Source organism: Pelodiscus sinensis, chromosome 10 (assembly GCF_052426305.1).
Source record: "Pelodiscus sinensis isolate ZL-2025 chromosome 10, ASM5242630v1, whole genome shotgun sequence".
Taxonomy (NCBI): Eukaryota; Metazoa; Chordata; order Testudines; family Trionychidae; genus Pelodiscus; species Pelodiscus sinensis.
The window spans coordinates 20,139,635-20,165,591 of record NC_143061.1 but is presented as its reverse complement, the minus strand read 5'-3'; the positions used below and the strand labels follow the sequence as shown (position 1 = coordinate 20,165,591).

Below are 25,957 nucleotides of genomic sequence, written 5' to 3'. Positions count from 1 at the left end.
GATTAGATGTCAAGGAGTTCCTAGATCCCACCTCATGATTAAACCAATACCTCACCCCAGACTAAGCTGCATATCCATGTCAGTCTTCTTGGGCAGACTGGTAGAACATTATAAGGGTCTTGCATTGATTGCAGTTCTATATTCTGAGAACTGCCAAATGGTGCAAATTAGAGGGCTCTTCAAGTGTAAAAATTGTGGTTGTATAACAATGGAATTCTACTGTGAAATAAAAGCACTATAATAACTAACTGACTTTGGCATTATATATAACAGATATAACCAGAGGGCACCACTACACAGATTATCTTTAAGATTATCTTTCTTAGTGTGTGAGCAACTGTGAAAACATGCTATAATCTTGTTCATTTGGGGATTTTGCAATGGCCCTTGTATGGGCAATTTCTACAGAGAATGATCTATATGAGTAGCAGGCGAGTATGCTGTGTGCCTTCATCTCTGATTAAGATTAATTTTGAAGGCAGAGTTGCTCCCTGGGAACAAGGCATTGGTGTTGGGCTGAGAATCCTGAAAAGTGATTGCCTTTAGTCTGTCTGATCTCTTCTGTTCCAATACTGGTCTTGGCCAGATCTACACTTGGAACCAATGTCAGACTAAGGGTATGTCTACACTAGCTTCCTAGTTCGAACTAGGGAGGCTAATGAGGGTGACCGAAATTGCAAATGAAGCATGGGATTTAAATATCCTGTGCTTCCTTAGCATGTTCCCGGGTGGTCACCATTTTGGAAATTGACTAGCCCGGAAGAACTGTCTTCATGCGGCAGAGAAGGGTGATTCCGAAATAAACCCCTTATTTTGAATTAACAGTTAAAACTCATGGAATGGAATGGAATGAGGTTTAACTGTTAATTTGAAGTAAGGGGGTTATTTCGGAATCGCCCTTCTCTGCCGTGTGTAGACGCAGGCAGTTCTTCCAGGCTAGTCAATTTCCAAAATGGCTACCATCCGGGAACATGCTAATGAAGCATGGGATATTTAAATCCCGTGCTTCATTTGCAATTTTGGTCGCCCTCATTAGCCTCCCTAGTTTGAACTAGGGGGCTAGTGTAGACATACCCTTAGGTACACTACTGGCTTAGACTGACAGACCATCTAGCTTATTTTGCTGCCTCTGACAGTGGCCTACTCTAGAAACTTCAGATAAAGAAACAACTCAAGTTCTTCAATGTCCCTTTTGAGACTGGGTACTGTGTATAGTATTCCAGTAAAGGCTGGATCAATGATTTATATAGTGGCATTAGAATATTTTCCATGTTACTCTTCATCCCATTTCTTATGTATCTTAAACTCTTGAGTGCCTCTATAGCTGAGCATTGAGCCATGGTTTTTATTGAACTGTCCATATTGATGTTGGGTCCCTTTCCTAAATCCGTGCAGTTAAATTAAAACCCCGTGAAGTAGATGGATAGTTCATATTTTTCCTCCACCATTCATTATTTTGAATTTGTAAACAGTGAACTGTCCATTCATCTTCATTTCTGAAGTTTCATGCAGCATTCTTGGTGTTTGACTACACTACAAAGAATCTTGAAGCTGCTGCAGTTGATTTTCTGGGGTTCTAATTAGCGGGCCTAGTGAAGACATGCTAATTCGAACTGAGAGGGTGCTCTTGTCGATTCTGGTAGTCCTGCTCCTATGTGGAGTAAGGGAAGTCAAAGAGATAGCGTGCTCCTCTTGACCTCCTGCTGAGTGGACAGTAGCAAAATAAGATTTAAGATACTTTGACTCCAGCTTCATAATTAATGTGGGTGAAGTTGCATATCTTATTTTCAACTTATCCCACAGCGTGGACCTAGCCTTGGACTTGACAAACCTAGATAATTTTGTGTGATCTACAAATGTGGTCACCTTATGGCTAATCCCCTATTTCAGATCATTAATAAATATATTAGAAAATATCAGTCCCAGTATGGACTTGCGAGGTTTCCCATGGTTAAACTTCTGACATGATGAAAATTGATGATTTATTCCTCATTTTTTTTCAGTTCTTATCCCCCTTTAAAAAAAAACTCCAAGAAAGTGGTAGCTACTCAAAAGTATGACAGTCACCACTCCTCATCAAGAATTTCCAGTTCCCTCATAGGTTTGGGTAGATTCAAACTGAGGGGAAAAAAATCTATGGCAACAAGGCTCTCTTAAGAGCCTTGACACTGGGAGGAGAGTGTTAACTAGGCAACACTGAAGATACTTTATAGAGTGTGGTCAAGAATTCTGAGGGATTAGTTCTCTATATTTTTGCTTCCTTCTCTCATCTTGGTCTCCATACTTTACCCCATTTCAAATCCTTCCCTTTTCATGGGAAGATCTAGAAAGGGCAGAAATTGTACAGTAGATGAATAAAGTTTTTATCTTCCAAGGAATTTTAACCTGCAAAGAGAACATATGACCAGGTTTGTCCTCAGCTTTGCTCTCCTTGGATACGTGTAGACATTGGTGCTATTTCAGGATACCGGAAGTATCCCGAAATAGCTATTCCACATCTTTAAACATGCCCATTATTTCGAAATAGATTTCAAAATAATGGGTGCAGTATTCTGGCATCCCTGTAACCCTCATTCCATGAGGGTTAAGGGACATTTTGGAATACCACTTTATTTCAAAATTAGATCAAATTGCATATCTTATTTCTACCTATGGGTGCAGTGTAGATGCACCCCTACTGACCTTGTAGCTGTAAGTATTTTTCCCCAGGAGAGTTGTCTGCAGCAAGAGTGGATCTTTTTTTCCAAATATGATATTAAATGCCTCTAACCTGAAAGGCTGGAGAGAAAAGATCTGCAAATATTAGTCAAAGATCTCTTCCTGCAATGGCAAAACTTTAATTAATTCTGAGCCCCAGAATGTTTTGCTTAAGAGAACAACCCTCATCAGGACATTTCCTTAGACAGGACTGAAGTGTGCTATATCAAATCAGGCTGATCATTTCTGTTATAAACTTGAATATGAGCCTGTTGTTTTAGTTTCTAAGACCTTTCGCTAACTCTAAATTTGTGACTCCAGTGGGAGTTTTATCTGAATCAGAAAGAGAAGCTTTTTATCATGATATACTCATAAAAATAAGAGATGGGGAAGTTAAAGTATTAATCCATCAACTTCGTCACCTAGTAGGTCAGGAGAGTTTCCTGAAGTATATTTTCATTTACATTTATAGCACTGGAGATGAAATACAGAATGGAATGAATTCCTAGTTAGCAATCTAACCTGTTGAAACAGGAAAAAAATAAAGTAAAATTTCCAGAGCATTAAATCTTGCAGATCTAAATTTATAAACTTATAAACAAACACATACATACATGAATGCTATCTTTCACTATGCCTCATTTCTTGTGATTTCAAACAAATGCCTTAACAGTTATGCACATCAATATTATTTAGTAGCTCTGGGGTAACTCCAACTAGCTATACCTATGAAAATGCACAGCTCTGTAATTAGTGAGTGGGAGAAAGTTTTAATATTTCAGAAATATCACTTTGGATGTGTAATTCATACTAGCTCCCACAGTCCTAAATAAAATCCACATGAATTACTTTCTAAACAATTCTTGATGAATGATCAGTCACATCTCTTGGGGCTGATTCTGAGTTAACCCCCCTAATTCTCTCCTCACAGATGAGATAATAAAATAAGATCAGTCTAAAGACCTTCATTGAAATATACATATCTATTTTTCAAGAAATGGTGCTATATTGCCTGTAATAGAGCAAAGATGATGAGGTGCCCTGAAGTGATTAGACATGCAGCAAGAGTGAATTTAATTTGGAAGATTGAGAGGTGTGGAGATAACTGCTTTCTGCCTACATATTTTTACCACTGCTCAGTATAACTGAGACTTATAAATACTTTATAAATTAAAGAAATTAACCACAGCACTCCAAACTGCAAGAACCACCTACATCATTTGTACATTATTCTATTAATAGTGGCTAAAGCACTAGCTGCTGAAGCTCTGGAATAAATTAAAATCGAAGCAGAACTTAAAAGAGACAGGAGATTGTTTTCTCTTACTTGTAGGCATGTTAATTGGGAGGGACCATTCAAGATATTAATAAATATTCATGTCTGAAATGAACATAACATCAGTTAAGGATCAGGACTTTATCCTGTCTTTCAGTACTTTTAAGGAAAAAGTAAGATGTTCAGCATGGGTTTGACTGGAAACATATGTCTGACATCCAAACATATATTTTTCCACAATAAAGCCTCATATATATTTGTGAGGCTGCTAGGGAGCAAAACAAAATCGAACAATGTTTCTCCCGTTGTTGACAATGGCATAGCAACTACTGTACCACAACTAGACTTAATTTTGGGCTCCTGAAGAGAGGTGACTGCCCCCCCCATTCCTGTCTTAAGCTATCATCATCCATCTTTTCCCTTTCAGAATATTTGACCCTTATTTATAGTCACCTGCAACCCAATTAAAATCCTGTTCAAGTGCACACCTGCATTGACTTTAGCTTCACATCATTGCATTATAGTCATTAAGGCTGAGAGTCCAAATTTTTCTGCGTACTGTACATCTAATCTAGTCTATCAAAAGATTTGTAGGCTTGCATACAAAGACAGAGTAATCAATATTCATGCATCAAGATTTCAGCTGGGATCAGGAAGGAATTATCTCTCCTTATGAAGCATTGCTAGATTAGTTAATTACTTTAGGGCATAAGATTTGGTCCTAAATCAACTGAAGTATGTGTAACTGCTTTTGGACTTTTAACTGGTTGGATGAGTAATTTGCTTGCTTTTTGCATTATATCAGAAACCATATTTAAACCAATAGGATTTGGAGGTATGAGTAACAGATGGTATTTAGGTGTTTTAGACATCAAAAATTTAAAAGTAATTTATCTGACAAATCAATATTTCTTACTAAGATTAAAATATATTTGTGGGATTCAATGTGCTAAGGAGCATATTCATATTGTGAATATGAACAACACACAGCAATTTAGGAACTTTGCCATTGGCTCATCAAGCCCAATAGTTTATCTCTAGCAGTGGCTCTGAGGAAAAAGAAAAACCCTGCAACATTCTCTGATAATTTTGCAGTGTTGAATATACTGACAAATTCCTTCTGACACTTGAAATTATCAGCTTGGGTTTTGGTTACTCCTGTCTTATCATACACAACTGAAAAATGTTTTGTTGCTCCTAAAATTATTTGCTGTTTAAGAAATCCAGCCAACCTATTGGTTGTTTTGAGCTTCCCTAAATAAACACACTCTACAGTGTCTAAGAGGGAAAGATTAAATTAGATTGGACTGTGAATGATACTTTTAAAATCACAACAGCCTTAAAAAAGAAATAAAACAAATAATTAAATGGAAAAATAAAATGCACAATACTGAAAAGAAAGATTGAGGGATAAAGTGAGTAGTAATAGTGTGTGTGTGTGTGTGTGCGCGCGCGCGTGCGCACGTGCATATGCACACAGATAATGGAAAGGTCTAGGAAAAATCACAGTGGAATTTTAAAGCAACAGAAGTTGGCACAGAGCAACTGAAATAGGTATAGTGCAGAAATGGGGCAATTTGAAAAAATAAGAATATTCAAACTGCATAAGAAACAAGTAAGGGGAGGTATGCACCTAGAACTGGACTAGAAAGCTTCTGTCATTTGCTAGGAGAAGCATGATGGCCCTAAAGACAACAACAAAAAAGAGGGGAATATGGGCATAAGAAGAAATCAGTATGGAGAACTAGTACAAAAAATCTTTTCTAGAGATTATGTTCAGAATACATCTCTTTCAAGAAAATATTCATTATCAAAGTTCTTAAAGGGACTGTAGTTATTTACGATTCTGTTGCAAGGCAATCTTATGTCCTCTGAAGACTGACTGTAGGGACTAGATCGGCTTGCTACTTAATTTAACTCAAGTAGTAGAGTGCTGTGGTTACAATGCTGAGCATACTAGGTTCTTTCCCCATGGGTGACAATGGTGTTTCATATGTATGTAACCCCAGATCACATAGAAGCTAAAGAAGACTAAATACTTTAACTGGCATGGGAGGTGGTGGTATCTCCTTCCCTAGAGGTTTTTAAGTCTGGGCTTGATAAAGCCCTGGCTGGGATGATTTACTTGGGATTGATCCTGCTGTGGCCAGGGTGCTGGACTCGATGACCTCCTGGGATTCTATGATTCTGTGATTAACAGAACAGGCTGAAATACATGATAAAGGTGTTGCGTTAAAGTTATGCCACTCTTCCCTGTCAGATTTACTAGCTATCTTTTTAACGGGTGCCAAAAATCTGGATATGAATAAATTATATAATATAAATTAGAGATGAATGCCTGGGGAATTCAGGGTGTTAGTTTCTAGGTTTATATACTCAACATTATAAGGAACCTAAAAATAACCTAATTTCAGATGCCTTACCCAGCATATCAGCAATACAGAACTTGAAACATACCAGACTGAAAAAGTAGTTGCTCTGTATATGATCCTTATACCCCTCAGTTGAATAGACTCAAAACCACAGAAGTTAACATCTGTTATCTCTACAGGCTGAGTTGGTACAATGGGCATCTTAGCTCACTAGGCAGAAAGACTTATGTTATTAGAGCCAAAGGCTATGAAAAATTCTCACTCCCTCTCCTGGCCATGCTATCCATACATGCCCATAGATCATATGGATCTAGTATTCAAATGATGAAATGAATACCAAAAGGGTAAGATTAAATTTTTCCTGACTAATATTTAGCAACAATTAAAGAGCACCAGAAAACCACCTAGCAACTTGTTACTGAGGAGAGATAAAAACGAGTTATGAAAAAAGAAAAATGCTTGCTCCCCATCTACCCAGAGTGAATCAACTGGCATGTGGCATATACTACAGATTGATCAGCAGTGGTAAACATATACAGCTGCACATATCCGTTACACAGGTGCTTGGTTTTGTAATTGTTAGCTAGCCAAGTGCAGACAGATTTGCTGGCAAATCCCCATAGCTGCACAGAGAAACACAAGTGAGAAAGTAATCAGCTGGCACTCATATATCTCTTCAATAGGCTGCACGCTTGGGCCAGAACTGCTGCTCTCATTCCTCACCCATATCCTGAATCACTGTCAGATTCCTGACCTATTTCTGCAACTCAGTGGGACAAAGTTATGGCTGAAATTAACAGAGCAGAGATACCATACTGCTTGGTGAGAACGTCCTTCAAGTTTTCTGATTCTTGCTCACCCTGGCATATGGCTTGGTCCTTTAACAGCTAATTCACTAGAAGAGCAGGAAGAGTAAGGGGGCTGTCTGACATTTCAGTGTTGTGGCTGGTACTGATTAAATATAATGTTATTTAATAATTAGACATATTGCAGGCATAAAAGCTGTATTATGATGGTTATTATGTCCATCTGAATCAGCTGTTGCCGATGTTACAGAACCAGCATGGAGCCTGTGGAAGCGTGACTCATAACAATGACTGACATGAAGGAAACTTTCTGATTAATATTAAAAGTGGAAATATTTCAATTTTTAGACAAACCTATAAATTGTCAGTCTATAGAAATGGATTACAGTGGATTGATATTATTTTGCATTGCGGAGTTCAGAACCCAGAATACTTGATAAATTAAAAATTAGAACATTATGACGAAGTTTAAAATATGGTATGCTTACTACAGCCTATATCAAATGATACAGAAGCCGACAATCAGCTGATCCGACACAGCGTGGCAGTCTATACACAGATCTGTTGGCTGGGGAAGCTGACCGATCCTGTAAACCTCATTTCACGAGGCATAAGAGATCGGTCGGCAAAGGCTTCCTCAGCAGACAGATCCACATCTAGACTGCTGTGCTGCATCGGATCAGCTGATCATCGGTACAGCACAGCGGCCATGTTTATTTTAATGAAGCAGGGATTATTTAAATCACTGCTTCTTTGACTATGCCAAATAAACTAATTTACATGGCTCCATCAACGGAGCCTTGTAGTCTAGACACACCCTACATGTTCAATGTAAAGACAATTTTTTGGTTGCTCCACTAGTTTCTCCATAGTTTATATTTAAATTTCATTTTCCAAATATGAACTGACACAGTGATGTTTTATTAAGTTTGTTGATAGAAAGAATCAATGACACATTCTTTTATGTGTTTATAGAGCAACAGTCACATGGGTACCTAGATCTGTGGAAATCAATCCAATTTCTCTAAGGTAAGTGTCAACTGACCTCACTCAAATGAATGTGATGTTAACTTCTAACTGAATGGCATCAATTTAAATGTGATCATTATTAATTGCACTTTCTTTCAGAAACTAAAATCCCACTCAGTATGGTAGTCAGAATTTTGGATCCCAAGAGGATATGTGAGTAGCATAACAGCACATCTTCCCCATCAGCCCCTGGTTGCTAGCTCCTTTTGAGCCAATCGAAATCTCATTAACTACCGTGTACATACAGTGAGATCTACTTTAAGGTATCTGTCCAACAGGCACTGGCTGTCTTAAGCAGCTACTTTAAAGTATCCTCATGCAATTTCTAGCACAATTTTGTTCGACATTTACCACCTACAATGGGTGACTGATTTTTTGCTGTTCCCTTCATTAGTCACTTATGACAGGTTTTATTGTATTTGCATAAGTGTAGGATAGAGAGATATGACTAAATGAAATCAGCACAGCATAGGAATGATGTAGTAATGGTATTTTATAAAATCCTTTTCCAGGGCAAGAAAAATGAAAGCACATAATACATTCACACCAACAAAGTCAGCAAGTCAAGTGAATGAGTTTAAATTTCATTTTATTTAGTTTTTCTTCCCCTCCCTCCCACCAACCCACATGCTGCATAAACAGAAGAAGAAAAATACTACATATATTTTAAATGTTTAATTTTTAAAAAGCTTTGCATGTTTACTATCCCTTTTCCTTTTCTCATTTTCAGAAACAAAGTGAAATCACTTGAAATTTGGCTGTCATTTTCAGAAGTACCCAGGGTTTAAGTAGCTTTGCTTTCTTTGAGATTCACTATTGACACTACTGACAGTGTTAAGTCCACACTGAGGCTTTTGGAAAATCATACCCATTATAAGTCAATAAAAAAGGGTTGCTTTCTGAACTAGAAGAATCAGCTGGGTGATGCACAGAGACTCATAATTTTTCAATAAATATTTCCAGTGGTCTTAATAGCAGGAGCGAGGCAGATAGCAGGTGGTAAACTTTCATTATTCTGTAAATCACCACAATCCTCCATGTTATAATATTGTTAGCAATAATAATAGTAATTTATAAATAAATGTATGTATGTACTTCAGGTTAAACCTTTCTAGTCCAGCACTCTCTGATCCCGCAACATCCATGGTCAAGGATGATTTTAGCCAGAAGTCCACTTATCGTGGGCATGGCCAAATTTCCAGTGGTCCCATAAACTTTCTTTACAGCCACCAGTCCTGCTCTGTGCTGTTATTTAGCTCTAATTTACCCCTAATTATCTTCTGACAATCCAGCGATAGAAGTGTTGGTAATGCTGCTAGACATTATTGACAACACTCTTTTAGGTATTGAAAGCTGTTGTCATGTCCTCTCTCAGCCTTCTCTTTTCCAGCTAAAACAAACCCAGTTCTTTCAGTCTTCCCTCATAGGTCTTGTTTTCAAGATCAGTGGCTTTCAAACTTTTTTTTCTCATGACTCAGTTAAAGAAAATTGTTGATGCCTGTGGTTTAACATAATTTGACTGGAGTGGGGGCTCTGGGGTGGGGCTGAGGATGAGAACTTCAGCTTTGGGGTTGGTCAGGGCTGAGGCAGGGTGGGCTTACCTCATGTAGCTCGTGAGTGCAGCTGAGGGTGCTAAGGTAGGTTTCCTGCCTGTGTTGGCACCACTGACCATGCTGCACCCCAGAAGCAGCCAGTAGCAAGTTTTAGCTAATGACAATGCAAAGCTAGTGCTCAGGGCGGGAGCAGTGTATGGAGGCCTGTGCACTCTTCTGCTCCCTGCCCTCACCTAGGAGCTGGGCCTGCTGCTGGCTGCTTCTGCTGTGCCGCGCAGTCTGCAGTGCTAGGACAGTCAGAAAGCTTACAAATGCACTCCCTGTGATGGGCCGTCCTCGGCCTGCATTCCGGCTGGTGGGAGGAGGTGGGGAGTGAGTGAAGCCGTGGAGGAAGAGCCCCAGCGGCAAGGCGCTGACGCGGCAGTGCGGCGGGGCCGGAATCTGCCTCCGTGCCTGCACAGCTGGGGAAACACCACCCCCGCCTTCGGCGTATGGCCAAGAGGGTTGGAGAGTGACTGCCCAGACACTGCAGGGGAGCGCCCCATGTCACCGGGAGGTCGGGCCCTCCGGACGACGTCACGTCCAGCGGGCCATTTTAAAATGACTTGCCGCTGGTGTGGAAGGGGGCAGCTGCCACAGCCGCCGGAGGGTGGACCGGGGCTGAGAGGCCACCTGGAACAGCCCCCACGACCAACAGACGGCGAACCCTCTCCGCAGAGTGGCCCCTCGCCAATCTTTCCGGAGGCAAACGTTGCATCCCGGACTCCAAGCAGCCCAGGAGAACCCCCGCAGAATGTAACGGAAGTGACGGACAACCAAGAAGTCCCCCAGGCACCAACTGTCAGAACCATGGCTAGGTGCAGGGGCAGTAGAGGGCGGGCCCAGGGGGCCCCTAGAGGGGAGGAAGCAGCTCGGGGTGGGGCCTTGGTGGCGACCGTGGGCAGACGTGTTGAGGGCGTAAAAACCCCCACCTGCCATGCAGGGGCACTGTTGGCCCCCTGCACTTAGGGCCCCAGGCTGGGACCCGGTGGAGAGGGTGGGCCCGGGTCCCTCTCCCCCTCTTTACCCACAGCCACATGCCCTGCTGTATGGCAGCGTGCGTTGTTGCCGGCAAGCCAGGCAGGCATGGTCGGAGGGACTAGCCCCGAGGAGGGGGTCTAAAACTAACTGTGGGTTCTGGACCCACAGGCCACGGAAGTAGGATGGACAGCGGGTTAGCTGAATCCCCCCTGCTCATCAGAGAGAGGGTGATCATACCTGACCCACCGGCCCCCGGCCCAAGGAATCAGGCCCCGGGGATTGACTAGTTGGACAAGAGGGTCCACCGAACCTCCTTTCCCCGTTGGCATGGTGTGATTGCACCCCAAAGCTCGTCCACACTCCCCATTGATCACTCAGCAACAACAAGGCCCAGTTCCTGACATTCCATGACCCAGTACTGTGTTGTGACCTAGTTTGAAAATTACTGTTTCTAAATCTTTAATCACGTTTGTTGCTTGTCCTCTGGAACTTCTCCAATTTTCCCCATCTTTCCTTACATGTGGTGCCCAGAACTGGACACAGTACTCCAACTGATGCCTAATCTGTGCAAAGTCAAGTGAAAGAATTAATTCTCATGTCTTGCTCATAAAACTCCTGTTAATGCATCCCAGAATCATGTTTGCTCTTTTTGCAAGTGTCATATTCTTGGCTCATTTTGAGCTTGTGGTCTACTATGGTCCCTATATCCTTTTCTTCTGCACTCCTTCCCAGACAGTCGCTTCCCATTCGGTATGTGTGAAACTGATTGTTCCTAAGTGGAGTACTTTGCATTTGTGCTTATTGAATTTAATAACAGACCGTTTTTCTTGTTTGTCCAGATTATTCTGAACTATAATCCTATCCTCCAAATCACTTGCAATCCTGCCCAGTTTGATATTATCCATAGACTTTATAAGCATACTTTCTATGCTGTTATCTAAATTGTTAATGAAAAAATTGAACAGAACTAGTCCCAAAACTGATCCCTTCAGAACCACGCTTGTTATGCTCTTTTATCATGACTGGGGACCATTGATAACTACTCTTTGAGAATGTTATCAAAGCAGTTATGCATCTGCTTTATAATGGTCCCATCTACATTGTATTTCCGTTGTTTAATTATAAGAAGGTAATGCGAGACTATGCCAAATGCTTTCCTAAAGTCTATGAATTCCACACTACCATTTCATATATATCCAAAAGGCTTGTTAACCTTTCAAAGAAAACTATCAGGTTGGTTTGACAGATTTGTTCTTTACAAATCCATGCTGACTATTACTTGTTACCTTATTATCTTCCTGATGTTTGCAGATGGATTCCTTAATTATTTGCTCCATTATCGTTCTTGATACAGATGTTAAGCTGACTGGTCTGTAGTTTCCCAGGTTATCCAGCATTCAGTTATTATTATTCAAACACCACCCACCTTCTTAGTGACATCCAAAACAAAGAAGTCTTTATGTGCCATTTTCACATTTTCTGCAATTATTTTCCCCTCTTCATTGGATAATGGGCCTACCCTGTCCTTGGTCTTTCTGTTGCTTCTAATATACTTGTAGAACGTTTCCTTGTCACCCTTTATGTCTCTAGCTAGATTGAGTTCATTTTGTGTCTTCATCTTTCTAATTGTGCCCTTACATACTCATGCTATTTGTTTATATTCATCCTTTTTTACTTGGATCTAATTTCGATTTCCTGTTACTGACTTCTAAGGCCTGATACAAGAAATTTATATTCCCTAATTAAAAAGGTAAAAATATTTATCAGGAAAAGTGCTTGTTGCAAAGGAAGATGTCAGACTTATTTCTTGGAGTTTATTTGCATCTGCTTCTCTATCATTTCAGAGTTATCCAATCTGCCAAAATGAATTATGAATTTCACCAAAGCCCTCTGTCTCAAGAGAATTCTGAATAATGCTTCTTTCCAGCTAGCATCTTTCTGTATTTTGCTTCCCATTCAAGCCATAACCAAGTAGTACAGATTAAGGCAGAAATAGTTATCCACATTTTTGTTTTGAAGCCATAAAAAATATTCAGTTAGTGTTTGTAGAAAACATTGGGGGGATTTTATACAAACTAAGCCTGGTACTCAGTCCTACAAACAAAAGGGCCCACTCCTGCAAAATAACAATCTCCTTCAGCTCTGAATGACTTTACCCAGAGACTTGTCTAAGTAATGACAATGCACTATAGGATAGGGCCCATGTTCTACAGTTTGTAATTTTTCTATAAAAATCAGGAAAACTGATTTATTTCAGGTCTCAATGTCAAATCTAGTCACATAGGAACAAATCTGAATCCCTCCTTCAATGTGCAGACAACACGTCATTTAATGAATCTGGGCTGATTCCATTCGGTGTCAAGGAACAGAATTATTCAAAAGTGGGGATGCTCAGTAAGCATTTGCATCACTTATCCAGAGCCCAGCACCACTGGGGAGTCATGCCCAGGGTAAAATGGGAGAAAAGAGCCAGGAAAGATAGACACTGGTTCTGGATCCATTGCTTTGAGCCTTTGCTCCCTGGTGAGTGGGATCATGGGCAGCAGAGATGCTGCTCAGACGGGCTCCACAGTGGGTTCTACAGCATAGGGGAAGGATTCATTTTCTGTTTTGAGTCTTAGTAGGGAATACAGTAGACTTCCAATAATCCGGTACCTTTTGGACCTAGGTGGTGCTGGATTATCAGATTTGCCGGAGAATCGGGAGGTCTCGTACAGCTGCATGGCTTAACAGCTGGCCAGGACACAATCTCTCTCCCTCTCCCCTCCCCTTTCCTCTTCAAGACTCCTTCTTGCTGTAACGTGATCCTTCTTCCTCTCCCCTCCCCTTCCCTCTTTGTGTCTCCTCCCTGCTGTAACCTGATCCTCCTTCCACTCCCCTCCCCTTTCCCCTTCGCTGAAGCAAAACGCTCTTCTCCATAATGTAACATGATCCCACTCCCCCCTCCCCCAGCCTTATGCTCCCTCTGGTTACTGCCAGCACATGTGCTGAGCAGCAGACTTTTAATCGGCTGGTCAGGAGCGCTTGGCATTTTGATCCCGGAGTATTGGGAGTGCCGAACAGTTGGATGCTGGACTGTCAGAGTTTTACTGTACTAATGAGTGATTACATGGGCTGTGTGATAATTTCCAGGGACAGGGCCTTAAAGAAGCAATTATTCAAAGTTTAATAACTCTTTATAAAAGCCCTTTGATTTAACAAGCAGTTAAATATTTGTTGTGTCCAGAAAAGTTATCATCTGTTTCTGTCAACTAAATTGCAACTGCATCAGACTCACAGTGCTATGACATTGCCTCTAAGGACCTACATCAGTTGTGCTTCTCAGACAATATTATAAAATACTGTTATTTCAATTTTTATATTTTCTGTAACAGATTACTATGTTTCCTTGAAGTGAGACTTTAAGCCACTAGTGTTTATGATATGTACATCATTAATCTTCATACTTTAATCTCTGTAGTCCTATTAAACATACTCTGAGTGCCTTATATTGTTTATTGGGATACAAAGTAGAATATCAACTAAAAAATCTGGGAAATCAATATTATATTCATGGCATTTTGTTTAATTTACATAATAAAGTTTATTGTTAATCATGTTGGATAGTTACCTGTATGTTTGCCTTGATCAATGGTAATATGGACATTCTAGAAAGGGTAAAGCTATTAATTAGAGACCTGCACAGCTTTCTTTCTTGCTAGTGTAATCATTAAATTGATTTTTCCAGTCCATCATGTAATTGTTCCAGCGATGGAATCCTGCTTTCCATTCTCGTTCTGCTTCATCAATATTTCCTGTAAAGCACAAAATGGGCTGTATTAATCTAAATTTGAATCTCTTTGTACATTAATTGAAAACTAATTTTCTCTAAAGAACTATACAACAGTCCCTCCTCTTTTTCTGTCACCCCCAACTATTGGAAATTCAGTAGCTAAAATTTTAAGGCTTCATCAGGAAGTAGTGAGTTCAAATGAAGATCTATCATTCTGGCGGGTTCTTAGGTATATTTATGAAGATGGACTTGCTCTCTTTACATTGCATATATGTTTATCAAAGATCAGTGTATCTCAGCTTTTAAAAGCAAGCTCTGTTTTAATTTTAATGAAGATGGGATTATTTAATACAAAGTTTATAGTACAGCTCAGATGCCCCAATAAGGATCATATTGCCACTCGCAGAGGTATGGAAGGGGTTAAGGAGCTTCATTGGGCTGGAGTAGCAGTGCCACTCCTCACCTGCAAATCATTCCAGGACTGGAGGAACTATTAAACGAAGGAAACTCCACTCAGCTGGGGTAACTCTGGGAAGGAAATAGGCCGCTGAATTTCCTCAGCCCCAGGAGAAGTGAAAAGCATGAAGAGCCCTTTTCCCCACATACAACTGGTGCAGATTGACTGAGCTAAAAGGAGGGGGGACTGAAACTTTCACTGGAAGGAACCCATTGAACTCTGAAGTGGACAGTGGACAAGTCCCAGGACCTTCTGAAGGAACAAAATCCCATGTTCTGGAGGGAACTGCTGACAGATTTTTGTTTAATTTCATTTGTTGTCTGTGGGCTGCTTTTTTGATTCACCTGGGTCCTGAAAAGGGGATGGAACAACCAAAAGGCCTTGGCTGAAGATTTGAGCTCTGACCTGCTAGAAAGAAACACCTTACAATACCTGTTGGGGTGGGGACAATAGGAGTAATGCCTGCCCTCGCCACATAGCTCCTGTATAGTGCACTCTACCATTGACAGAATCATGACAGTGCTGTACAAAATCTTATAGAGATAAGTGGTGAAATCACACTGCCATTCAATTTAAGCCTGTTGTAGAGAAGCACCCAAGACATTATCTTTAGATAATGTATCTAGGGAATTGTCCCAGAGGTGTCAATAGTACTGGAACAAATTGATTAATTAAACAATGAAAATTCATTGGGACTGGATGATATTTTTCTGAAGATTCTGAAGGAATGCAAATATTAAATTGAAGAACTAATTGTGTTATGTTACCTGTCACTTAAAATCAGACTTTATACCAGGTGACTGGAAGATAGTTACTGTAATGCCAATGTATTAAAAAAAGGTCCCAAAGGCAATGTTGGTAGTTAAATCTTGGTAAGCCTGATTTTAATACCAGACAAAGTGATTGAAGCCCTAATAGAGAACAGAGTTAGATGTAGATGGTCATGATAGGGAAGAGGCAAAATGGCTTTTTGTTGTGGAAAATTATGCCCCACTAATCTATTACAATTATTCGAAGGTGTCAACAAGCACTTTCTCGAAAGGGGATAAACAGTGAGGACAATAAAGTTTGCAGACAATAATAAATTTAAATATATTTAAATACTAAACTAAGTGTAAAGAGTTAAAAAAACTGGGCAACAAAATGGCCCATGAAGAGTTAAAACACTGGGCAACAAAACGGCCAATAAAATTCAATGTTGAGAAGTGCAAGGGGTATACCTTAGAAAACATAATCCCAGCTATACATACCAAATGATAGGATCTGAATTAGCTGTTACTACCCAAGAAAGCAATCTTGGAGTCATGGATAATTCTCTGAAAACTTCTGTTTAATGTAAAGTGGCAATCAAGAAAGCTAACAGAATGTTAGCAACTATTAGGAAAGAGATATATAATAATACCGATAATGTCATAATGCTCCTATATGAATCCATGCTATGCCCATAGCTTGAATACTGAGTGCAGTTCTGCCTACTGCATCTCAAAAAAAAAGATTAAAATGGCAAAGGTCAACAAAAATTATTAGGGGGCATGGAATAGCTTCCATCAATGCAGATCAAAAAGCCCATGATGGTTCATCATAGAAATGAGATGATTGTCAGTTAAATCATGAATGGTGTGAAGAAAGTGAAAGGGAAGGAGTTGTTCGCCCCTTAACACAAGAACCAGAATTACTCAATGAAATTAATAGAAAACTGTGAAATGCTTCGCAAAGGGATGTTATGAACACCAAAAGCATAACTGGATTGAAAAAAGAATTAGATAGCCACTGATGGAGTTATAAACTCCATAAACTTATTAGCCAAGATGTTTAGGAGTATAACCTTATGCTCTATGTGTCTTTAAATGATTGACTATTAGCAGCTAGATGGCAGTGGATAGAACATCTGATCACTGTCCTTCTGTATTTATTCACTTGGAAGCATATGGCACTGGTTACTCTCAGCAGACAGGTTACTGGACTAGATGGAGCAATGATCTGGCCCAATGTAGCCATTCCTTCATCAAAAGGGACAAAGGTTATTTGCAGGTCAGCTGAATTTTGACAAGAGACATTTAAATAACATTTAAAATTCCTTCCTAGTTTTAGTTACTGCAGGAATAATTCAGTGCTTTCACTTCTGGAGCAGAGTGAAGAGAACAACGAAGATGTGCAAAAACTATTAAAAAAATAGATGAACCAAACTTTTTGTTTTCAAAGCTACAAAATCATTAGGGCTTCACTAGATTTGGGTTTTGGGAAAAGTTCAGGTAATTGTTTTTTTTTTTCCTTACCAGTTTTCTCATTATCAAAAACCCCCAAAGCTTTTGCTTTTCCAAATGTTAATAACATTCAAAAACTTTTTTGGTCAATAAACTATGTAAATATGACTCATAAGACCTATATGGATTGGATATGAACAATACTAAATGTTCTCTTTTACAGTCACTTTTCTGACCATAATTGCTGCTCTGTGCATAATTTTCTACTTTAAATAAGAAATCAGACTCTTAGATAAAACCAAATTATTTGCAACTATGTCAAAAGGATGGGTAATTTAGCATTTGGACCATTACTAGTATTATTTTGAGAAAAACACCTGGATTTTATTGCATTTCTTAGACTAGATTATGGGTATCCAGTCTAATTTATCCATGCAATGTTGCCCAATTATTGATTCAGGCAACTATTACATTTCTTCATGAGTAGTTCAGGTACAGAGGCTCAGATATTTCTGAAGACTTAATGACTAGAAAATATTCATGCTCACTTTTTTTATAAACTTGAATACATCTCCTGTCCATACATCTTTAATCAGAAATAACTGATCTCAATTATAAATTATAAGGCATTTCAGTGCTTCCTAACTGATATAAGAAGTGAATGAGCTATTGAAAATGGACAATGAGAAACTAGAAAATAGCCACCACTATGAATCTAAAAAAGAAAAAGAGGCACTAAATCCCTGAAATAAGAACTTGGGTTCCCATTTGTTTGTTCTTTTTCAGCAATAAGATCAAAATTGAAGTCACAAGTCAATGCATCCCATTATCACCAACATCATCAATCTCTTTGAAGCAACCACCTGTGACTTTAGATAGGCTGACAGAAAGAAGGCAAAAAGAGATTAGAGAATTCATCTTGACCAATAATTACAATTCAGAGCACAGGGTTACTTGAATTCACTAGCACACAACAAAAGCCAACCAATGAAATAATTAATACATTTTAATAGATGCAGTTTCAGTTCAGTTTTATATGACCAAATCTTCTATTTGCAAAACTTGAAAGATTTTGTCGTTGATTATCCAAAAATGGTTTGCAGGACATGATTATACATAAAATAATAAATTATAAAAATAATAACAATACATAATAATAATGAACAATAGACACTTAATAATTAACAAAATAGAGAGTCTTTGATTTCACTTGGCTTTGGTTCAGGCCCTTAATACATATTAAAGGGACCAGTTTGACACAGCAAGAAAACAGTGTTCGATATACCTCCAGATCAAACAGTTGGCAACACATCCCTGTCCACAATGCCTTGGTATGTCACCGTACCTTAATTCAGTGGAGTTAAAGCAAAGATAAACTTGGCTCCATGCCCTTATTTAACCCCTCTGTTAAATCAGACAAAAGGGAACGTGAATGTATTTTGTATTATGAACATTACGAGCTGGTGAAAGGTCACACAACAGTTATGATATAGTATAATTTACTAGGAAACATACATAAGTCAGGAGTAATGTTTCTGTCCTACCTAGCTGCTATTATGTACTGTGCCTGCAAATATCTTTCTGGCTCTGAAAAATATTAGAACTGTCCAGGTGCAAGGGACTGCAGGATTAGGTATATTTTGACATCTCTACTGAATGTTCTTTAGTCATCCATATAACTTTAGCCAACAAAGCAGGGTTTTTTTTTGTTTGCTTGTTTGTTTTTAAGGAAATCACCACATTCTTCTTCTTCCTTCAGTCAGTGGAAGTGTTTGGCTGGTACAATATTTTTATAAGTTTTAACTTCCTTTCTAACTAGGCTGCAGGAAGATGAAAAAATAAATTAATGGACAGAGGACATTAAGAACTGTATCCTGCCACTCTCATATTAAGTAGTGCCTTACTCTGAGACTTAGTCCCATTGAAATCAATGGCGCTACTCAAAATGAGTAATGGTTGCAGAATCTAACCAAAAGGAATATGAACACTGCTTCTGATATTAAACTGTCGACTTGTGGCATTTTAATGATCTATAAACAAGTGAATATTTGTCTAATGTATAATGGTTTTGGATATGCTTTTGGTTGCAAGATAGCCAAGCTGAATTTTTAGCTTTCCTATGACATTTTTCTTAGAACATTCACCAAATCCTCTGATAAAGCTATACTGAAGTTTTATCTTTGTTTCTTCATAAGTAATATATAATGACACAATATCACTATCAATTTTTTTAAAAAATTAAAAAGACCAGAGGAAGTAATGGAGTGGAAACTGAAAGTTGTTCTGCCTATAGCCAGCTCAATGGGAGACAGACACAGTGGTAGTTAGGGCTCTGGATGCATTAGAGATTGCTGGCGTACTGGAAGGAACATTAATTTGGATACATTACATTTTGATCATTAATATTGGTTAGAACTGGAGAGTGCTCAAGAGTTAATAACTTATTTTGAGTATATTAATCTATTATTCTAATTCTTGTTCATTACCAGTTATGGACTAGTGAATGCAACTGACAAAGTGGGTCTTTGCCCATGAAAGTTTATGCTCAAATAAATCTGTTAGTCTGTTCTGCAAAAACAATGAGGAGCCCTGTGGTACCTTAAAGACTAACATGGCTACCACTCTAATACCATGTACCCAGGAAAGCTTATGATACCATCTACATGTTTTGTTAGTCTTTAAGGTGTGCTAGATAATTCATTGTTTTTTAAGTTTTTCCTCTAATACAGGTTAAGGACTTCTGGCTCTTAAATCTGAGGATCCCTTTAAAATCTGTTGTCAGGATGACTTCTATGAATTGTGCCAATGCTAGTACCCTCAGAATTATCGTTGTGCATATGAATATTTAAATCTGTTCCTGCCATGGTGTTGCATGCCCTAAGTTTTTCTGAAGGCCAATGAAAGTTGAGCATTTTCAGGATTGCAGCCTGAGGTAGCAAGAGTTCTGTCTTCTTCAGAATCAAGAACATACACCAGACTAGTCCAGTTAACGAGGCTAGTTGTATTGTCAGAACAAAAAATATATATTGTAACTAAGGGCCTCAATAGTAGTGTGGAAGTCCACTCCAAGGCAAAGGAACTAGAAAAGTTCCAAAACTGTACCAACACCAAATACTCAGAGACTGGCATTTCCATGTGTGTCTTTTTCTGTTAACTGCATGTGTGAGATTTGTTTTTCTCTTGTTCTAAATCTGCAGCAATACTATAAGCTTTGCCAGCTCTGGTCATTTTGCTTCTGTAGGAAACTGGAAACAGCCCAGAGCCATTGAACATTTTGCTGTCTCTTCTATTTTACTTCTTTAGCCAAGTGTCTGTCTTGCCTAGTGTGTGGTAAACCAGATTTGTCTACATGCTGAGCAGTTTTGGGACTGGCCATTATGTAGACAGGAGTCTTCAAAGCTTCCACTGGATAGCAAAGGAAAATGAGGAAGATGGCTCAGTACCAAAGGCCGTGTCCAGACTCAGGGGTTTTTTCAGGAAAAGTAGCCTTTTCCCGAAAAAACTTCCCCTGCGTCCAGACTCAAGCCGCGTTCTTTCGAAATTATTTCAAAAGAACGCGGCTTTTCTTTCGATGGTGGTAAACCTCGTTTCACGAGGAAGAACGCCTTCTTTCGAAAGTTCCTCTTTCGAAAGAAGGCGTTCTTCAATGTAAAGAGGCCGTCTTCGAAAGAGAGCATCCAGACTCGCTGGGTGCTCTCTTTCGAAAAAGCGGATTTCTCTTTCGAAAGATCCGCCTGCAGTCTAGACGCGATCTTTTGAAAGAGGCTCTTTTGAAAGATGCTTTCGAAAGAGCCTCTTTCGAAAGAAGCCTGCAGTCTAGACATAGCCAAACTGATTTCCCAGGATGGTAAAAGAGAATACCATATGTCTGCAGATGCCATTTAAAACTGAGGCTCTGACCACTAGAGGTAATTAAAAAAATCTACTGCCTTTTTTCAAGAGGAGGCATGTTACTTTTGGTGTCCTGTTCAGATTCCATTTGGAATTATTGCATTCCTGTCTACCTAAATTCCAGCTGCACTTTCAATTGGATATCATATATTTCATCTCTTCCTGTCCTAAATTGTTATGCATTGTTGTTATATATTAAAGCAGTTGGAAAGTGGAAAGTCGGCTGTTACAACCTTAGGTGAAGCGATCTTAGGCTGTATCTCTGTGTATGGTATGTAAAGTGCTTTGAGTCCTTTGGGAAATAAAGAGATACAAAAAAATATTTTTGAACTCAGTGCTTCATTGAAAAGAACCCTTGCAATGAAAATGCATCATAGGAAGTTTATCTGTGGAAATTAAAATGATTTTTTCTCATGTCTGGAATAGGTTGTGTAGGAAACTTAAATATACAAAGGTCCGATGTTTCTGTTCAAAAGAATGGCAATGCCAAAAAAAAAGACCACCCATTAACAACTGTCTGTCTCCTTCCTTTTACTTTTGGCGAGACTATGTTGCAGAAATTTTAAAAAATATTTTAAACATGCATATTAAATTGGGGATTAAAATAAATGATTTATAGTATATCAACTATCATACTTTCATGTGTCTAGGGATATCACGAGAGGTGGCTTATAATCCTTTCCAGCCCAAGGATGTGCAAAGCCACTCTACTGGCCTGCCAAAAGATGCTGAAGCATGTGTGTTGATATAAATCGTGTCACAGAACATTTGGTATACACAGTATATTTGTATATCAATAACATCATCCAAACAGATGGAGTATACAATTATTGTTTTTATGAGTAATGCCTGATGATCAAAATGCAGATTAAACCAACTGTGTGTAAATCTGAAATACCCACTTCTCGCCTGAAAATGACCCAAATTTACACACACACACACACACACACACACACACACACACACACACAAACATACTTGCTATTTTGTAAAATCTCCCACACAGCCACCAAATGGCAGAATGTCGTGATAATAGACATAGCAAAGTGGCACCCAAACAGCTAATAATACAGATTCCTTTCTGGTTTTTCTTATTTAATAAAATGAGGTCTGATGCTGAGAACTACTGGGTGTCACCTTCAACATACTGATGAGCCCATGCTACTTCTATTGAAATGAATGGGAATATTGAACTCAGATAATGCAGCATAGTATAAGAACCAAAACAGATCAGAATGGATTAAAGCAAATGGTTTCAATAGATAGTTTGAAACCATTCACATAACCCAATCCTACCCCTTTCAAGTCTGTGATTCAAACTCAGTAAACTGAAGTGATATGATCTCAGTCAAGTATAAATATATTGTTCTGAATCTGCTCCATTTGAAGTAAATGACAAAAATTATGACTTCAGAAGGAGCACGAGCAAAACTGTAATAGACCAAAGGGCACAACATAGAAATGGATTAACCATTTCAGAAAAATAAAATAAAAATCTCCTCTTGCAACCATAAACACTTACCCATTTCTAGAGCCAGCCATCAACCAAACCTTATGGTAGGGTGTGACATTATCACTTTACTTTTTCAAAACCTGATTTTCTTTTCACACACTTCTTTCCATCTAGGCTTAGATGAGAGTTGGAACTTTCAAAACATTTTTAAAAAGACTGTTCCTGAAAAATATGCAGAGGCACACAACTCTGATCTATGCCATGGGCTCCCTAAAGTGCAAATGCTACCAGAACCCTGACAGGAAGATCAGTTTCCAAGAGATATTTAGTTATTAAAGTCTGAATGTATTTGGATAGCATAACCAAGTTTCAAAAAAGTATCCAGCTTTCAGTCTTAATGACTAAATCCAAACTCCAAAACGCACTGACACCATAACTCCAAACTCTGTGGCAATTATTCATCCCTAATAAAAAGTTATGAAAAGTGATTGAGGAAAACACTGCAAAAGAACTATGCAGACAATCTTAATTAAAATCCAGTGGTATTTTGCATTGGCCAAATCCTGAGGTCTCGCCTTTCTTATATTACACAACCTTTATATAATTATTGTCTTCATGGTTGTCACGAGAGATTGAGCCTCCCTGGAATTCCAGAAATAAATCACAAGCTTCTCTACAGCTTGGTCCTAAAGAACCAAATCTGCCAGCTGGCAGAAAACTCACATCCTGTGTGGATTAGGTAAAAAAGGGTAGAGCAAACTCATCCTAAGCATCTGCAGCCCTTGGCAATTCTAATTGCAGACAAGATTCCATTTTTGGCCATCATGGTCATCACTGGGGACTGAATTTGGTATCTCCATCATTAACAGCCTGCTGCGCTACAGCTTCAACAAAAGCCCTTCAGCTGGAAGCTATAGCAGACTTATTTGTTCTCTGCGGATCAGACATATTTGGGATTGCATAACAAGCTGAAGAGTAACAAGGAAAACTCCTGCTGAAGTGAATGAGAGTTTGCCCAAATAAAGACCTCAGGATTTGGTTCCATTGAAATAATCTTTTCAAATATAAGCTTTGAGATTCAGATTGAAATACAATGCTGCTAACTTGAATGTTAGATAGTACTAAACAGAGTACTTTATGTATGCATATTTACCAAAAAGTTTACCTGTCATCTCCAGGACTTTGGGAAAAAATACATTCCAGAATCGACACTGCTGGGCACGTAATTTTGTATATATCTTTGAAGTTTCAGTGTTTAATGTGAAGTACTTTTGTTCAGTGGTTGTGAAGATTGGCCATCTGGTTCCATTAATCTGAGTCCCATTTGGAGTTCTAAATGATTAAAGAGAAATATTGCATTTCTCATGGGAAATTACCTGTGTGCATCAACAGAGTAAATTTATACTATTGATTATTTTGTTTCACACATCAATATGATACTTTGGAATGACTGGAGCACATTTATTACATGACAGAAATTTTAAAAAACCACCCAATATAGTAAAAATTTTAATTTTTCATATCACTACATTTAATTAACAAAAGTAAAACTAATTATACTCCATTAAGATTTGTTTTTTCTTATCCTAAAAGAAAAAAAATGAAGTTAATAAAACCAACATAAATTGCATATGTTGAACACAGAATATCGAATTAAAGATACAAACTGTTATAAGTGACTCAAAAACAGTAAATTTAAGAGCTTGTATTACATATATTTTAATGTGAATGCTAATGTCTAAGAAATTAGTCCATTGGTCAAGTAGACATGGAAGGCCTAACTGGTAAAGGTTTGCACCTGTATTAATTAAGTGACTGGAGTCTAAACCCAGGTTAAAGCAAGGTCCAGGAGAAGATGATGATTTATTCTGTATTAGCAGAAAAGGCCCTTAATTACAATATGCTAAATGTCCCCATTGTGTTAATGAACACACAAAATCACAATTTATTCTCACTCTATCTACCCTGAATGAGTCTAGTTTTTGGCCACTGATGGAGACAGGATATTAGACTACAAGATCCACTGATCTGATCTGGCATGTCAATTTCTATGTTCCTAACTTTCTCACTTCTGTACTAATTCTGCTCTTATTAACTTATGGAACCCTTTTAACTGCACATTTATTTGTGGCTTCTGAAAAAATGACTTAAACAAAGTTGACTTGTACTTCAGTTCAAAATCAGAGTAGTAATAGTGCTGTCAGTATTCATTTGATAGCCTTTATGCTATAAAATAAATAATGACATTCCAAATTGTAATTTACAGATAATAATACGGTTTATGCCTATGAATTCAGATTTACTTTACTAAAAATGATTGAAAACATGATCAGATTAATATAGTATATTACCATACAAGAACATGCTGATTATAACATTCTCTCTGCATTGCTAAAATACTTAGGGTACATCTACACTTTCTCCCTGTCTCGAGATAGGGATGCAAATGTAGCTGACTGAAATTGCTAATGAAGAGGGGATTTAAATATCCCATGCTTCATTAGCATAATCTCACCTGCGCACTATTCTGATCGCCAGCTGATTCGAACCAGAAAGTGCGCTCCAGGCCGCATTAGTTCCAATGAAAACCCTTGGTTCGAACTAACGTTACTCCTCACAAAATGAGGAGTAATGTTATTTTGAACCAAGGGGTTTGAGTCGAACTAATGCCTGGAGCGCACTTCCTGGTTCGAATCAACTGGCGATCGGAATAGTGTGGGGGCGAGATTATGATAATCAAGTGCAGGATATTTAAATCCCCACTTCATTAGCAATTTCGGTTGGCTATATTTGCATCCCTATCTCGAGATAGGGAGCAAGTGTAGACGAACCCCTACCATCTTAACAAGATGTGTACTGTAACTCCCTTCTTACTGAAAATTTCCAGAGATTAAAAAACAGTTCCCAGATTCAGCAATACAAAGAGACCACAGGATTATAATCTTTTCAATTTCTAACAATTGTTTAAGTTTGTAATCATATCACACCTATTTTTCATTCCTTCTTGTTAATAATGTTGTCATAAGCATTGTAAATCCCAATATAATCTGGAAATTCTATGGTTTAATGGAGTAAATACAAATGAACTGTATTAAGAAGATAATGTTATCATTGCATGGGCAAGAACTTAAGCGTCAAACAAAGACAAAGATCAGGTTGTATGCACAGCTTGAACTCTGCCCCCTTGTGGAAGCAGAGTTCTATGTAACTGGTGAGAACCTGTTTCTGCTGATTTTTTTCTGTTCCCGGTTCATTGTTATCCATGGAAACCTGATCACAGTGTTAATGATTGCTTAGCTCCAAACTCTCCTCTTTATCATTTCTCCAAAACTCTCACTCCTTAGTCAATGTCCATTCCAACTTCTTGATTTTAGTAAGGCTTTTGACATGACATTCTCATAAGAAAACTAGAGAAATGTGATCTGGA

The 25,957-nt window shown here is 38.6% G+C and overlaps 1 protein-coding gene across 2 annotated transcripts in view; it reads right to left on the bottom strand.

Moving 5' to 3' along the window:
* Positions 1-14,234: 14,234 nt before the first annotated feature.
* BCHE (butyrylcholinesterase) overlaps positions 14,235-25,957 on the bottom strand; it is a 43,319-nt gene continuing 31,596 nt past the window's right edge. Inside the window, exons 3-4 of one of the 2 annotated variants that reach the window (XM_075937874.2) lie at positions 23,684-23,862; positions 14,235-14,547 (exon numbers count right to left, since the gene is read on the bottom strand). In XM_075937874.2, coding sequence (XP_075793989.2) covers positions 14,423-14,547; positions 23,684-23,862 — 304 coding nt within the window. In that variant the 3' untranslated portion in view covers positions 14,235-14,422. The remainder of the gene's footprint in view (positions 14,548-23,683; positions 23,863-25,957) is intronic. The other variant, XM_006123419.5, reaches the window with a different exon arrangement.